The sequence below is a fragment of the Syngnathoides biaculeatus genome, chromosome 11 (genome assembly GCF_019802595.1).
Source record: "Syngnathoides biaculeatus isolate LvHL_M chromosome 11, ASM1980259v1, whole genome shotgun sequence".
NCBI lineage: Eukaryota > Metazoa > Chordata > Actinopteri > Syngnathiformes > Syngnathidae > Syngnathoides > Syngnathoides biaculeatus.
In genome coordinates this window covers 30,530,234-30,546,133 of record NC_084650.1, presented here as the reverse complement: position 1 = coordinate 30,546,133, position 15,900 = coordinate 30,530,234, and the positions used below count along the sequence as shown (strand labels likewise).

The 15,900-nt window shown below is 43.8% G+C and overlaps 1 protein-coding gene across 1 annotated transcript in view; it reads left to right on the top strand.

Annotated features, from left to right (window-relative positions):
• The first annotated feature begins 114 nt into the window (after positions 1-114).
• The window catches only part of LOC133509057 (protein diaphanous homolog 1), a 31,438-nt gene continuing 15,652 nt past the window's right edge, over positions 115-15,900 (top strand). Inside the window, exons 1-10 of the mRNA XM_061835698.1 lie at positions 115-1,396; positions 1,499-1,663; positions 13,104-13,130; positions 13,716-13,880; positions 14,153-14,254; positions 14,810-14,940; positions 15,020-15,103; positions 15,181-15,244; positions 15,475-15,614; positions 15,755-15,860. Of these exons, the coding sequence (XP_061691682.1) occupies positions 1,565-1,663; positions 13,104-13,130; positions 13,716-13,880; positions 14,153-14,254; positions 14,810-14,940; positions 15,020-15,103; positions 15,181-15,244; positions 15,475-15,614; positions 15,755-15,860 (918 nt within the window). The 5' untranslated portion in view covers positions 115-1,396; positions 1,499-1,564. The remainder of the gene's footprint in view (positions 1,397-1,498; positions 1,664-13,103; positions 13,131-13,715; positions 13,881-14,152; positions 14,255-14,809; positions 14,941-15,019; positions 15,104-15,180; positions 15,245-15,474; positions 15,615-15,754; positions 15,861-15,900) is intronic.

Sequence of the window (15,900 nt, the reverse complement as noted above, 5' to 3'; positions counted from 1 at the left end):
AGCGGCCACTTATCTTATCTTAGCCTGCTAAGAAAATGGATGGATAGTCCTAGCCCATATATGACATTTACGCACACACACACACACACACACACACACACACACACCACACACACACACACACACACACATACATCAATTTCAAACATCTTTTCAAAACGTGAAATAGCTCTTGCACGATGATGAAAAATTGCTGTGTGAGCTCATTTCCCTTTTCACGCTTTGTGCACTCGCGGGAATCAACAGAAGGCACAGCGGTCCGTTATACTGTAGTACCAAGACTGACCTATGGGAGGCAGCATGGTGCTACAAAAACCAAGAAAAAGGACGTAGATGAAGAAATGGCATTCAACTCGATCAACTTTTCTATTCATAATCATCGCTCCACCATCTTTATGTCTGGCAACTACATTGCAATTGCAAATTCTTCTCATGTTTTTATTTTGATTAGTCACCTGTAATAATAATAATACGCGTCATTTTTTTTATCCGTTTAAGGACGTCTGGAGAAGTCATTTCAAACTAAAATATTGTTAAATATATAGAGGTTAAAAAATTAAATACCTATAATGTTAAATTGTGACTTTCTTTTTAAACTACAAAGCCATTACGAAAAAATGATGGGTCTGGGTGATTTCTGACCTACGTGTCCATCCAAAGTTTAGACCAAAAGCTTCGACAGGAAATGTCATTTTATCGTTTGGGTGACTTTCAAAACCTTCCAGGCGAACTTAGTTTTGATAGTGTGTAAATTTGTAGCTGGGTAAGGTTTTGAACAACTCCTGCATTTGCTGGGGTAGTTGATTTAAAAAAAAACAAAAAAGTAGTTCAGAGCAGGAAGCAGTTGACGGGTTCAGGTGAAGTCGCCTCACGCTGCCTCCGCCCCTCCAGAGCTCCGGGCGGACTGTCACAAGAAGTTCAGGAGGCCACCTGGCTCGTGTTCAAACGGTCTCACGTCGGAGTTTCAACGTTGCGCTGAGCCGTAACGTGTAGGCGGGCACATCAAGTCGGGCCGGGACGACGCGACTGCAGCAACTTCTGCTCGGAGTGGACTCATTCAGACAAGAGTAGCCCCGCTAAAAGCTAACGAACGCTAGTGGCGGCGTTTGGTCGAGCCAGGGCGGGCGGTGAACAAAAGTCACCTGTGACCCAACTCGCGGATGCCGATGCCTGAAGTGGCCTTGTTTCATTTCGGGGCAAGTTGGAAGGCTCCGTCCTGGTGCGTCCCGACGACGACGACGACGAGCCGCCGCGCTTTGAATTTCCCTCCTCGCGGACGACGGACAGGCTGCTCTGCTTGGCGACGAGTTGGCTCTGGACCAGATCATTAGCAACTCTCTGCTAATTGTGGCTAGTTAGCAAAGCCACCAGCCCCTGGCCCCTAAACATTATTATCGTTAGTTGCCTATTCCGTAATTGTCTTATAGGTTCGTTTGTCAGTCCACACATTTACTTCGAGTGCTTTTTTTTTTTTTTTTTTTTTTTTTTTTTGCGTCAGCGAAGTTACCTCCATGCGGAAACTACTTTGAGTCCCAGTTCAAGGAAAACAATCGACTTTACAAGTATGGATTCCCACACGGGAAACGCCGCCGCGGCTCTCGGGCCCAAAAAAGACAAGAAATCAAAGAAAGGCTCCGAGGATGGAGACGGCAAAAAGAAATTCGTGAGTATTGATTGAGCCTCACGTCGTGTTTGAGGTCATTGTTGCTCGGCTCGCGTTTTCAGTGAAACTACAAAGCCACCAAGCGTACAACTTTGGGAGTTGATTCCTGATGAAACGTTAACAGCAGATGTGTGATTGTGACACATTTCTCCCCGCTATCATACAAGCGGAAGTGTCAAAAGAGGAGGAAGTACCTGCCCCCCCCCCCCCCCCCCCCCAGAGAACAGAACCCAAACTTTGGTGCAGTCGAACAAGCCCCAACAAGCTATAAATGAATTCTTCTTTTTCTTTTTCTTTTTTTTTTGGTAACATTTGAGATCAGTTTGGCTTTCTTTAAATCAATGTTAAATGCACTTGGAAGGGTAACTAATGTTAGCCGGGCCACGGATGCGTGAAGATGACCTCATGTGGCGTCAGCATGTGATTCACTTGGCGTGTCTAAATTGGAGCAGCAGCGTCGGGCTGTCAACGGCCATTGCCGAGGCACATCGCCCTTGCATAACTCTGCTTGTTTGTCACGTCTAGCAACAGGTGGAAAGTGATAGCAAGGGCGCGGTAACCATGGAGGAGCCAAGAGGGGACACATGATCGCCAAGTGAACCGTAGTACAAGTACCTCATATGCACCTGAGACATTTTCATAACACCACCAATCCTAGCATGTACTCTTTACAGGGCTTTTGAGTTTGTCCGTTTTTCATAAAAAATAAAGTGACATCTATCATGGAATGTTTCAGGAATGCAAATATGTGCATATTTGTGAGAGAGAGCATATGCAAACATGAGTCATAGACAGAAATCTGTTGTGCTCAGAGATAACATTGGGTACATAAGACCGTGTTTGCGTGACTACGTTGCCCTCCATAGACGTGAGCCATGTCCTTGACGCCAGTACGCTGTAGTAACTCCATCGAAATTTGCTCTGGAGACTTCATTTTTTTAGTTATGACTTCACGTATGTGAGTGCGTCAAACAGATTGACAGTGTCTGAGGGGGGCTTTGTTGACTCTTGAGTTTTGGAAATTTTGTCTGCGTCATAGAACGCATATAATTGCTGGGACACGCCGCGTACCGAGTATTAGTTTTTGTCTTCGTTCTTTGTGCCCCCCCCCCAAGAATACAAACAAAACAAGAGCCGAGCCCGTTTCCCACACTATCCTCAGCTGTGGGGAAAACTCACTCTGAAACGGTGGAAGAGGATTTATGAAGCGTGTTCTTTATTATTATTTTCGCCAATGTTATCTCAATGCAACAGGTGTCATCTGCGTCACGCGTGGAGAAATGCAGCCGTCATTTGGAGCACATTGGAGCCATGCTTTTTGTTGTGGAACAGCTAAGATTGAGTGACAACGTCAGCGTGCATTGCGACGTGCGAGTGTGCCGTGGAAAATCACAAACTCTTCCACTCCCGCACACTCGCAATTACAGGGATGCGTTTTGGTGTCCAAAAATGGTACATTTTGATATGAGGTGAATCGGTGGGTACCAAAAAAGCTCGGACTTTTGTACCCATCCCTTCGTAGAGCACAGAGTGTTTGTCCATTTCAATGATGGCGGTTGCAGTTTTTCAGCCGCAATGACTTTGAATAGAGTGACTGTGCGGGGGGGGGGTCAGTTGCCTGATGTGCGGCGGAGGCTCACAGACTAGATTTTATTTTTTCCATTTCTTTCGCAATTGTCCAGTACAGTCACTTTCAGTGTGTCGGCGGGGCTTAGGTCACGTGTCAAAACAATGATGCCCTTTGGATTGTTCTCTGTTGTCCAAATATGAGCCTCGTGAAAGTATTTTGTCATTTGAAAGTAATCTGTGTCGGACAGGTCAAACAGTAGGGGACCTTTTTGGAAGTATTCCATTTTTCGAAATTGAAAAGGAAAAAAAAAAACTGTGTCGGACAGGTCAAACAGTAGGGGACCTTTTTGGAAGTATTCCATTTTTCGAAATTCGAAATCAAGCAGCCCGGTTGAGGTAAAATGTCAAACTGAAATAGTCTTCATGGGCTTTATAAATCTTGGACAGGACTCCAAAATGGAACACGCGTTGGTATAATTGAGACGGATTGACCAATCAATTCTTAGCCAGCTTCCCTTTTAGCCTCACTTTATGCCTTGATTTTCCCGGTTCATGCCTTATCGCTGCAAGTAAACATTAGATTTGATTTACAGTTGTGCAAACCTAAAAAGCAGCCCTCTTTTGAACCCAAACCGTGACCTCTCCCTCCAATGTTTGGAGCAAAACTTCATATCAGAGTTTTGACACAAAAGACAGTAGGCTGCGACGTGTGTGTTTACATTCTCAACAGCGGCGGTGGCGCCACATGTCGGTGCGACGGCTGCTTGACGCGTCACATATTTTGTTTTGGCCACGGCGTGTGCCGGACATACAGCCTTAAATGGGGCTACGCAGACAGCTACGGTGGGAAGAAAAAGGGTGCGTAAGCAGTGGTGGACACACATGAAAAGTCTTGACTGAAAGCAAAAAAAAAAAAAAAAAATGGCCGAAAACAGAAAGAACTCGCGATGCCAAATGTTAGTAAAATTGCATTCATGGCGATGACTGCAGAGCTGCCAAAATATGGAAATTCCCTTCCAGAACTGTTTGTATGAATTTCCATAGTTATAAAATTAAGTCAAACATATGACTTGCTTGAGAGTTATTGGAGGATGTTGTGGATAACAAGAATTTGGTGTACTGTGGGATTGCACCACAACGTAATCTTGACTCCATAAGTTGTTAAAGTCTTGCTGAAATATTTCATTTTAATCCCCGGAGCTTGTAATGTCAAGCAAATGTCTTCTCTTGCATTCTACTTTTGTACTTTCTGCATCCACTTACTGCAGGTGAAACGAAGCAAATGTTCCCATTGTGGGACCGCTAAGGCTATCTTATATTTTAAATATTTATGACAGTAGTTTACTAATAGCCTTATATTACCATTTTCCCAAGTGACATGGTAGACTAGCGGTTCCTTGCTAAGTTCTAAATTAGAAATGAGAAAAATGTACTGCATGAGTTCATTGACGACGTGTTTCTGTCCTATTCTGTGAGCAGTCACTTGGCGATAACAATACTTGTCAGAAGTGTTGCTCATTTGCTGCCATGGAGGCGACGACGAGTGAATTCTGCTGCGTCGGACACAACGCAGCATTCTTTCCGCTGCTTATGACCGGGTCAGAGCCTCACCGTAACGGTAACCTAACCGTCTATGACCCGAAGCGTAACTCGAGCCGGCCGAGCAAGTTTCTGTCCAAAAAGTGCATTTAATGTGTACCATGTCGTCCCTTCAATTGGGGCACCCGTGAAATGTGCCTTCGTGCTGCGGTGCATCCGCTTGCTGCAAAAGCCCAATTCAACACAATGACCCGCTGTAGCCAAGCAGTCTGGATGATGTGGAGTTGGACTACGTACTGCCCTCTTTCTTTAATGATCTATATTTTCCATTTCGTCTTAAACTGCAGCACACTCTGTTCCGCGAGTTTTGAGAGGAAGCGGATTGACGTTGTGACATAATCATGCCAGGGCGCATTTCTTGCTATCATCATTGTTCGAGTGCACGACAGACAGGAAGTCCTACCCTGTGTTTTCAGATGGATGTGATGCTGTGATAGCATCTTGAAAAAAATAAAAACATTTGTAATCTTTAATCTCTGCTGCCCCGTCTGACTTTATTGCTTGTAGAATCGGCCGCAGAATATGCATCATCATTAGTGCGACTTATTGGGCTGTCAAGGATGCGATTAAGGAAGCGCCTTATAGAAACAGATAAATATTGAACACTCTTTTGTTTGAATTAAGTCTGTCTTGTTCCCGGATTATTATTCAACAACTGTGGAAAAGCCAGGGAATGGACTTTTGCTTTCGTGTACTCCTCACGTGTACCTCATCTATGTGCTCCTCACGTATTTTGAGATGTTAGTGTGAGACTGAATGAAAGGAGAATGGTGGCAGAAAAACAGAGAGGCTCTTTTCTACCGTCACTTTCCTTTCACTCCATTCCAGTCAAATGTTTTGCAATGAGCACATTTTGTGGGATTTCTCTCAAGTTGTAATTTGGCGTCACGGTCCTCAAGGGAGGACGCTCTGACTTTATTTCGTGTGCTTCTATGTGAGCCCCTGTATTGATTTTGGATGAGGCCTCTTTGACATTCACGTGATATTCCGCTCAAACAAACGCAGCTACCCGACTCACTACTGTATGTTGCACTTCACAAAATGGGATCAATCAGATATGAGTGGTTCTGCTCATATCTCTTCCGGACACAATTTATTAGGCACACCCGAGGGGTCAAGGGAGTCCGGTTTGGTGTGGTTCTGTTGGCTTCATCAAGTCGTGATCTGGAGCGGTTCGCAGTCAAGTGTGAACCAAATCTGAGGCCGTAGACTTCAAATATGGCAAATGTACAGTCATAGTCATCTCCTACAACCTCTGGATTTTTTTGGTGCGCACTCAACTATGACGTATGAATCACGTTCAAATTTAGTTTTGGCCTTACGTGATCTCGTGAACTTTTTTTCCCCAAATCATGCAATATTTCTCTAATCGATTCCGTGTTATTTCGACAGTGAGCACTTTCATTTGAGCTGCACTGACGACTGCATCAGGATTGTTTTGGTAAACGGCACTTACAGTACTGTAATGTAAACAATCAAATGATGACTGGTCAGGTTCTAGCTCGTAGTTAAGTGTGAGCTATCAGCACAGATCGTAATTCTTGTTGGCTTTTCCTGAAAAGAAGAGGAAAAAAAAAAAAACTCGTCAGGGAGGCTCGCAGAAGACCAACAGAAACATTGAATGAGCTGCAGGATTTTTTTTTAATTGTATTTTTTGGCATCAAATACTGGCAATTCAGTATATGTGACAAGAATCTCTGTTCGTCGTCGTCGTATGTTCTGTGCTGTAGAGTTGGCTGGCAAGACCTCAACAGGTGGGCTGAAGAAGTTATTGTTCATCTGTTTAGCCGAGTCGCTGTCTGTTTTAGCGCAGACACGCTCGGCTTCTGCAAGCAGAATAAATGGGTAAAAAAAGGAATCAAAGTTAAAATGGCAGGAAAAGGCTTCCAGAACAACTGAACTTTATATGGAGTTGTTCAGATGCACTAAAAGTTTGGGCCGTAGCTATTGAATATTTTTAAAATCAAATATTCTACCAATTGCAGGTCAATTCATGGAATATTATTCAAATCAATAATGTGATTGTGAGGGTGAGGTATTATTGTTCATATCGGGGACTTTAAATGTGTGTGTGTGGCAGGCAGAACCTGACATGGCGATTGTCGCGTGGGTGTGGTTGGCTACGCTGGCTCAAGTTAGTGGTCCGTTTTCGACCGGCTAATCTGCTTGTGCGTCATCTGTGTCCGTCGCAACGAGTGTATGAAATTAAATGTGCTCTGTGGATGTTTCTTTTGGGCGCTAAAGTTATTGAAAGTGCCCGAGTTGCTGTCTCTCTCCTTGACCACTTCCAAGGGCATTCACGACAATACGTTCTAATCACCGGTTGGTATGCTCTTGAAAATCAGGTCATGTTTTGCCGATCTGAGATCATCTGCTGTGCTGTGCTGTGCTGTGCTTTGTGTGTGGGCAGACACCTTGCAATTTATCTTTTGTAGACGTGAAATGATCCATTTGGTCTTTTCAGGACTCTTTCCTCGTGGCTCGCTGCCAACTTGTTTCGTGCTAGTATCAATCTGAAGCTTTGAGGCAAAGATTTTGCGACAGCCTTCTTTCTGCATGTGAATTATTGGACTTATTCAATTTATTGCACATTAAATGGCGAAGGCTGTGTGCTAGCTTCAACTTAATGTGAGTTTGAACCAAATTCTCGACAGCCGTATTCACAGTTATGAGGATGTGCACACTTTTACAACCATTTGATAACCACAAGTTATTTTTACTTCACCCCTCAAAGATGAGGGGCCCCCCCCCACCCCCCTTTAGTTGAAAATGAATGGTTGCAAAAGTTTTTTTCCGTTTATCCTGGGTTAGGTTTTTTACTCTTGGAAAAAGCCAGGGCTGTGTAAAATTTATGTCCACTTTTTTTTTTTTTTGTAAATGTAGCACAGTTACTGCACTCACATAGTTTTGAATGTGCTCACGGACGTCGGCAGGTGACTGACCGGTTTGCCCGAGTGCCTGTTCTGACTGGATGCGAGAGCAGAGTTGTGTAATGTTGGTGCTGGTTGCCAATTTGTTGAGGCAGGCACTCCGAGGAATGCACAGTCACTAAACGATTGGGATTGGACTTTATGACTCGGGAGCGCTGGAACCTATCGCAGCTCAGTTCGGGCAGGAGGCGGGGTACGCCAGCCAATCGCAGCCCACGTAACACAAAAGGCAGTTCTTAAATGATTTTAGTAAGGGAAAAAATATTCTACGGTAAACCCCGTGGAATGGGGGGAGTAATTATTAATTGCCCCACTTGCTCAATCCATAAACAAAGTGTGGCCAATCACATTTTTTGGAAAGCTGCCTGCATTTGTTTTCACTGAGCACCCCCAAGCCTGGCGACCTCCAGACCCGTTCAGTCAAGAAATCACCTCAAATGACAAAAACAAGTTGGCCATTTACAATTCAAAAAGCAGCAAAAAAAAAAAAAAAAAAAAAGTCACCAGGTCAAGAAATTGAGAAATAAAGGAGATGACGTCGATCCGTCTGGAAACGTTAACAACGCCCTTTGTAAAGCTTTGGGACTCCAGGAAACCAGGGTGTGAGCAATTTATCTAATGGGGGATAATGGACAAAACACGGAACAGTGGCGTAACTTCGGAGGAGTGGTTGGCGTTCAAAAATGACTCAAGATCACAGCGACCACTCATCCGTGAGGTCACATAGGAACCCAAGACGACATATGTTAAGAAGTTAAGGTCGCCGTTTTATGACTCAACAATAAGGAAGAGACTGAGCATGGGACTCACGGCTGCGCTGTCCTTGAGCATGACACGAAACACTGACCGATGCGCGAATACCTGCATAGGGTGGCCCAAAGAATTATTTGGCTTACGGGGGCAATTTCCTTTTCCACACAGGGCCCGCTAGCTTTGAATACCCCCCCCCCCCCATAAAGAAAATCACCATTTTAAAAACTGCATTTTATGTTTACTTGCGTTATCTGGCTACAGTCTTTACATTTGCTCTTAAGCATTAAAATGGGGAAACCGCAAAAAAAAAAAAAACAAAAGAACCAAAGTGAGAAGGGCCAAATGTTTTTCACAGAATTGCATCTTGTTTTCTCGAGTCAGCGTAGTTTCAAGTAGCCGTTTGCCTCCTTGAGTGATTAGAAATGCATTTCAAATGGCCATCCCCAAATATCAATTATCTCTCCCACACTTGCAAAAAAGATAAAGTGGGTTTACTCTTTTCATCCAACCTGATTTCATTCTTTGTGGCGAGCGAATGCAAAGTAGCTATTTTATGTCCTTTTTTTTTTTTTTTTTTTCCTGCAGCTGGACTTGCTGACAAATCTTCAGACGATATCATGTTTTTACATATAGATGGTAATAGTATTTTACCTCTTTCACATTTATTTAAAATGAAGCCGTTTGCAGTTTTGAATACAAACATCTCATTTGTTTGTGAATTCAACTCTCAGTCCGACGTGTTGCGCATCAACACACCCAACCGTGGATCCAAAGAAAAAAATGTATGAGTTTGAGTGAAACTAAGTGCACAGAGGATTCAACACTCGGCCCGGGCTTGTGGCGACGATGCCTTGCTCGAGTGCCGGCAATCACACTCTCGTCTCTCTACCAAACGGTTTCCATTTTTGCACTTTTGTCCGCGGTGAGTCTTGCGCTCGTGTCCTTCGCAACTACGCCGAAGCCCCAAGTCTCCTTCCACACTGGGACTGAGCAAATGTTACTTTGAAGAACAAAGCTAGTGAGCGCGTGCCGCGCTACTTTTCGGATGACGACGTTTGGACGTCCCGTGGCCTCGGTGGCCCCCGTCTAGTTGACTCGAACGTTCCCCGTTTTTAGGCCTGCCACAAAGTTACAGTTCATTTGAGCCCGTTTTCAAGAAAAATCAATATGCACGTGCTAACTATACCGATTTTGTTGACTTAATTTTTTTTTTTTTTTCTGTGGCCACGTCAGCGCTACCGCGTATTTCTGCAAGTAGTGTTAAAAATACTTTTGTGTGCTTCGTACACGTAGACTTGCAGGCACGCGCGATGTGACTCCGGTTTCGGAGGGCTGTGTCAGGAAGTTGTGCAAAAATAGCAAACGGGACACATTCTTCTTCTTCTTCTTCCCCAATATTGAATGAATACGCTTATCTGGCCGCCCTTGCCCGCCGTTCCTTATGCGAGGAGGCACCAGCAGTCTGCTAATAAATATGCTCACACCCTCTCTGAAAAGTGTCAAGGTCACAATGTTTAAAAAGAGAGCAGATGGTTTGAGGACTTGACTCGGGACACGTGAGAAGGGATCACAGTCTCCCAAAAATCTTCACACTTCCCGATATTACTGCATTTTTGTGTATAATATGCATTCCCCCTCCATGAACCAAAACTAAATAAGCAAACAGAAGTCGATACATGATGTAGTTGAGATCTCCAGTAAAAATGCTTGGCGGGGAAGTCGCGTGAACGTTTCTTAATAAAATACCAAAGGGAGACATAGACAAACGTTTTTCAACAAATAGTTCTTGAGGTTGTACGGGAAAAAAATAAGAGTAGGCAAGTTTTCAAATTGTCAGTCTTGAATGTGCGGAGTGCGCTGTAAATCCTTTCATCCCTGACTGCAGTGTCACATAGCAAAGTCTCTTTTATGTCAATTTTCTTTAGCGGCCCCCAAATCGCCTCCAAAATGAAATGCAGTAAATCATCTTTGGTTGGTGGCCAACTCAGTCTTGTCTTGCTGTAAATTCTTCACACTTTTGAATCGACTTTACACTGATTTGACAGGCCGATAATTTATTTATTTATTTATTTTTTTTTTTTGCTGATCGGCCAATCGGTTCTGATGTCATAATTAATGAATTAGTAAAAAACCTTTGCACATTGGGGGAGAGAGAGAGAAGACTGCTGAGTGGCAACACATAATGCGCGGCTCATACTACAAAACAAATGTCCTTTTTCCCGATTGCGCTACGTGAAACTACTGCAATAAAAATCTTGTATTCCGATAGCATTGCATTCCATTTTTTTTTTTTTTTAAACGATCGGTGGGCTTTGTTTAGTCAACACAAATGCGGATGAACTCGTTACCGTTGGGATGGCAACGTGAGTGAATCGTGCCGACTGTATTATAAGACTGCAAGAAGGAGGAAAAACGTGCTGGTGCTCAGGACAGGAGAGCACGTCGGTGGTGTAAGGCTTGCTTGAGGTATTTTGCGTACTTTTAATACGATACAGCTCACATGCAGGAGATAAAACATTATGTCGCCTAGGAAGCTAGTGCTAGCGCTAGTGGTTGTGTGTAAACATGCTGCCCTTCTGTTGAATATTTCATCAGACCAGAGCAGTGATTTCCAAACTTTATGGCGCCAAGGCCCATATTTTATCATTGAAATATCTCACGGCACATCGACAAACAAAAACGTCACAAATAGTAGATATATTTATTGCTTTGTGTACTTGCTGCCATCTAAAAGAAGACCATCAATTTCTTCTGTCTGTCTCCATCTTATGATCGGATTGGTTATCGTTTCGTTTTTTTTTTTTAACTGGGTGATCCGTCCCAAAAATCCTGATCGTGTAAAGTTTTGAATCCCACACTTGTCAAGACAAATACTTTTGTTTGATCTTGGACCACCACATCTTCTAATGATCAAAACTCATATTCACAAAGATCTATTTCAACTAGCAACCCCCTAATAAAGCGACACACAGTAAACGACGAAAGACCCAGCGGTATTTGTAACATCTGATTATGTACGTGATATTGGAAGGTTTAGACAGGCTGACTCTTATTGATGTAACCCTTATCAATCGATCCGCTCATCCTCTGATTCTCCCTTTGACAGATTCCAGCTAATCTCGTTTGGAACAACTTTAGCAAGCTTTTCTGTGACACTCAATCCATTTTGTTACGAATGAATGAAAACTAGTTAGCGGTGAATCATTCTGCTCCCTTTCCCAGCTTTTGTTTGCCACTGAGCGAAAGCAGAAGAACACAAAGGGAAACTTGTGCTGTCAAAAAAGCCTGCAGTGTCGACAGTATGTCAACGTCTCGAGTTGTTTGGGACAGCGACAATTCTTTTAAGGCTCGTGATGGCAATCCAAGCAAAGCCGCTTTTATATGGACAGAGAATCACGCAGCCAGGAAGCGGACTGAATTCTACCGTATCCAAAAGTGCACTTAAGTGAAAATGTCCTCTTTTTTTTATTCAGTACTTGTCATTCTCCGTTTGTTATCATTTTGTATCAATTTTCATTGACACGCACAAGTCAGGATTCCGTCCGTCCGTCTAAGGACTAAAAATAAGTGAAGCGCCACGAAAGCTTTCTACGGTTCCTTTATTTCCTGCTAAGTTGGCTCGGGTGTGTTTCCCTCCGTGTGATGTCATCGATCTTCCCATGTTGCCAAAGCAACTGCCGTGGTTAGCTGGATGGTGCGCTGAAACTTGTCATTCAGCCACAATCTTCTTGTCAGGAGCATCACTGTCAAAAGCCAACATGTGTAGTTGTTTTCTCCCAAATGAGGTTTTGAGTTTTCAAGATAAGCAGATTAAGTCAATCATTGCCAGTCGTGGGCCTTTGAGACACTTTTGGAATGAAGGGCTGTACAAATCAACTCGGCTTGACATTGTGGCATTTTGTCGACTAATTTAGGACCTTTCTGTTGTGGCTTTCACCGGTCTCTCTATGTAAAGGTAATATATATATTTTTTTTCTTTCCACCGTCTTTTCATTTGTGTAAAGATAATTTTACACAAGCACAGCATTCTAATCTGATCCAAGTCCTTGTTTTGAGGTTTGGGTGAATTTCCCAAAGCAATTGCGTTTGCAGTATATTTGGTATTATACTTTGAAATGAAGGTCAATCAATGTATTTTCAGTGGGGAGGCCTTTCTGTCATTTATGAAGTCTCGCCACGTGAATTTGACTGTGTAGCCTCAGCCTGACACCTTGTGGAGAAGATCATCAATTACACCCAGCAAGAAGTAAACGGCCTCACTCAATTGAGAGGCGCTTTGCTTTGTTAATCAATCGCATCAGCATCATTCTCTTTGACTGTAGTTTCAATGTATTCATCTGTTTAGGGTTTAACAACAATATTTTGTAAATATTGCCGCCGGGCTTCCATCTGTCCATGACTGAATGTCAATCAATTTTGAAGTTTTCTGAATTCTTTCCTTGTGAAGAGTGATTTGTGTCTAATTGATTCCCCCCCCCCCCCCTTTCTCCTTTCCCCCATCCACACGCCTTCTTCCCGATGTCTGTTTTTGTTTTTCTTAATTCTTTCAATGGCAATCTCCTCCCTTTTTGTCCATTCGTCATTGCTAGACACTGAAACGTCTGATTCCAGATGAGGTAGGTTTTGGAACTGCTTCACACCATCACCAGTGTCTGCTTGCCTCGTCCATCTTGTCTGTAAATTTAAAAAAAAAAAAAAAAAACCTCACCTCGTCACTTTTTTTTTTTTTTTTTCCTTGGGCCAGGATCTAACCCACTCTAACGCGCTTGTTTCTAAACGCACTTGTTGGCTAATGCACTCGCTTTTGAAAATAGACTCACCGTAACAAGAGCGACGTTCAGGCAGCAAATTGACCGTTTGGCAGTCAATAGTGCGTACGCTGTGTTCACCCAAGGGAAATTAGCGCCTCAGTGGGTTGATGAGGATTCCTTTGCACTTGCATGTGCGTGCATCAACACGTTGACTTTGTTTGTTTGGCAATTTTTTTTGGTGATCAATGTTTGAATCCCCAATCAATCCTCTGTAGTCCTTTTAAGGTTTCGGTTGCTGTTCAAACCATTTTTATTCGATTCATAAAGGACCTTATTTGTGCCATTGTTAAAGTCCAAATTGATTGGGGATCGCATGCTGCCGTGCTCCTTTTTGCGGTTTTCATTTGCAACTTCCCAATCTAACTCGTGCCGTGTTACCCGCCGATGCAGTTGGAACGTTTCACCAGCATGAGAATGAAGAAGGACAAGGAGAAGCTGAGCCACGTCCCCGGTCAGCGGCATTCTGCGGCCGCCAACTACGAGCTCAACGCTGCCAGCGCCATCCTGCACGACCATACGGATGAATACGTCCTGGAACTTTTTGAACAGATGCTGGTGAGGGAGCGTGCCGTAACGATCCGTGTCCAAAATGGTTAGATGGGCTTTCTGGAGTCGTGTGGGCTTTGTTCTGGGGAAAAACGAGCCTTGTGTCTTGAAATGCTCTTCGCATTAAAGTGCGACAACAAAGTTTACAGAATCAAAAGATGTAAGTATGAAGATAAGGAAACAATCATTGAATTGACTCTTAGGTCGTAACTTCAATGTCGGCAGAGCCACGTGAATGTTTGGAAAAACATATTTGTTGCTGTCTTGTTTGTGTTCTCCAGGTGGATATGAATCTGAACGAGGAGAAGCAGCAGCCGCTCAGGGAAAAAGACATCAGAATCAAGCGTGAAATGGTCTCCCAGTACCTCCACACGTCTAAAGCGGTCAGTGAAATCATTTGGCCTCTTGCTTGTTCACATTCAGCAGGAGTTTCCAATTGTATTTGATTTTCGCAAGTCATTCTCATCGGTAGTCTTTAATTTGGAGATGAACGTGAAGGTAAAAAAAAAAAATGATGATGACAAGAAGAATTTAGTTCCAAGTGAAATGTCTTCAAGGTACCCAAATGGAGCCTGAGTTGCAATGCAATGCAAAGTAAGCGGTAATTTCCACATGTTTAGGAAAAAATGCCCATCACCTGGAAGTTTGTTATTTATCATATTAAACGCTGACAGCATTTGACATTGCTTAAGATATTGGAATGCGAAGATCAAAATTCATTTGGGGCGGCCGGCCACAGACAAAATGTCAAATAGCAGCCAGCTGCTATTCTGCAGCAACAGTCCAGTCGCATTCAAAATCACATCACATCACAGATACTGCAGTGGACTTGGGAGTGTGAGCGGTGACCCCAAGTGGCCAATAAAAGAAAGCTGCACCGCAAAACAATTTCTTAAACGTCATCTGGGCACCCTGTTTTCTGTTTGTGTGTTTGTCAGGGCCAAGACCAGAAAGAGAGCTCCAAGTCAGCCCTGATGTACATCCAGGAGTTGAAGTCAGACTACCGAGACTCTCAGCTGCTGAGCTGTCTGGAATCTTTACGCGTCTCGCTCAACAACAACCCCGTCAGGTGAGGCGCCCAACTACCCGTAGCGCGTCCGTCTTCCCGCTGGACATAACTGAACGAATGTAAACTCGTGCTGTTGTAGTTGGGTGCAGAATTTTGGAGACGAAGGCCTGGCCCTGCTGTTGAATCTGCTGAGACGACTGCAAGAGGAGAAAGACGAGTACCCGTAAGCTGCACAAAGCGCACGGCCTGCGACGTTTTATGCAAAAGTTGTGCCCTGCCTTATATTTGTCATCCTCTTAGAATGATGGGAGTTAAATGCCAACATGAGATCCTACGTTGTCTCAAAGCCTTCATGAATAACAAGGTGAGGCCTTCCGTTGCACCCGTTCTTTGTTGGAGTAGGATTCATCTTTAAAACCGTTTGTTCTGGAGCTGTTCATTAGCATTAGCTTCTCCTAGCGGCTGGAAGCAAAAGAGATTGACCCAATAATACACGACAGTGGATGCAAATAATGACCTCAGCTCTTCTGCTACCTACTTCATGTTGGCTTGTAATATTAACACGCAGCCTTCCGAACTTTTCCTTCCCTTTAGTACGGTTTGAAATCCATGCTGGATTCGGACGAGGGAATTCCTCTGCTGGTCAGAGCCATCAACCCGAGGGTGCCTCACATGATGGTGGACGCCGTCAAGCTGCTTTCTGCCATCTCCATATTGGAACACCCGGAGAATCTGTAAGACGAGTGATCATTTGGAGTCCTAAAGTGTTTGCGGACATCCTCTGTGCACTTGACGCCTGTAACCGTGAAAAATACATTCGCTGTCTAATATTCTGCACGCTCTTTGTTTTTTTTTTTTTTTTTTTTTCTTGCAGTCACGAGCGTGTTCTAGAGGCCATCACAGAGGACGCAGAGAAACGGGAAGTTGAGAGGTTCCAGCCTCTTCTGGCTGGCATGAGCAGTCACAACGTCGCCCTGAAGGTGCCCGAAAGATGGCGATTGGCCACGCTGTGAAACGACT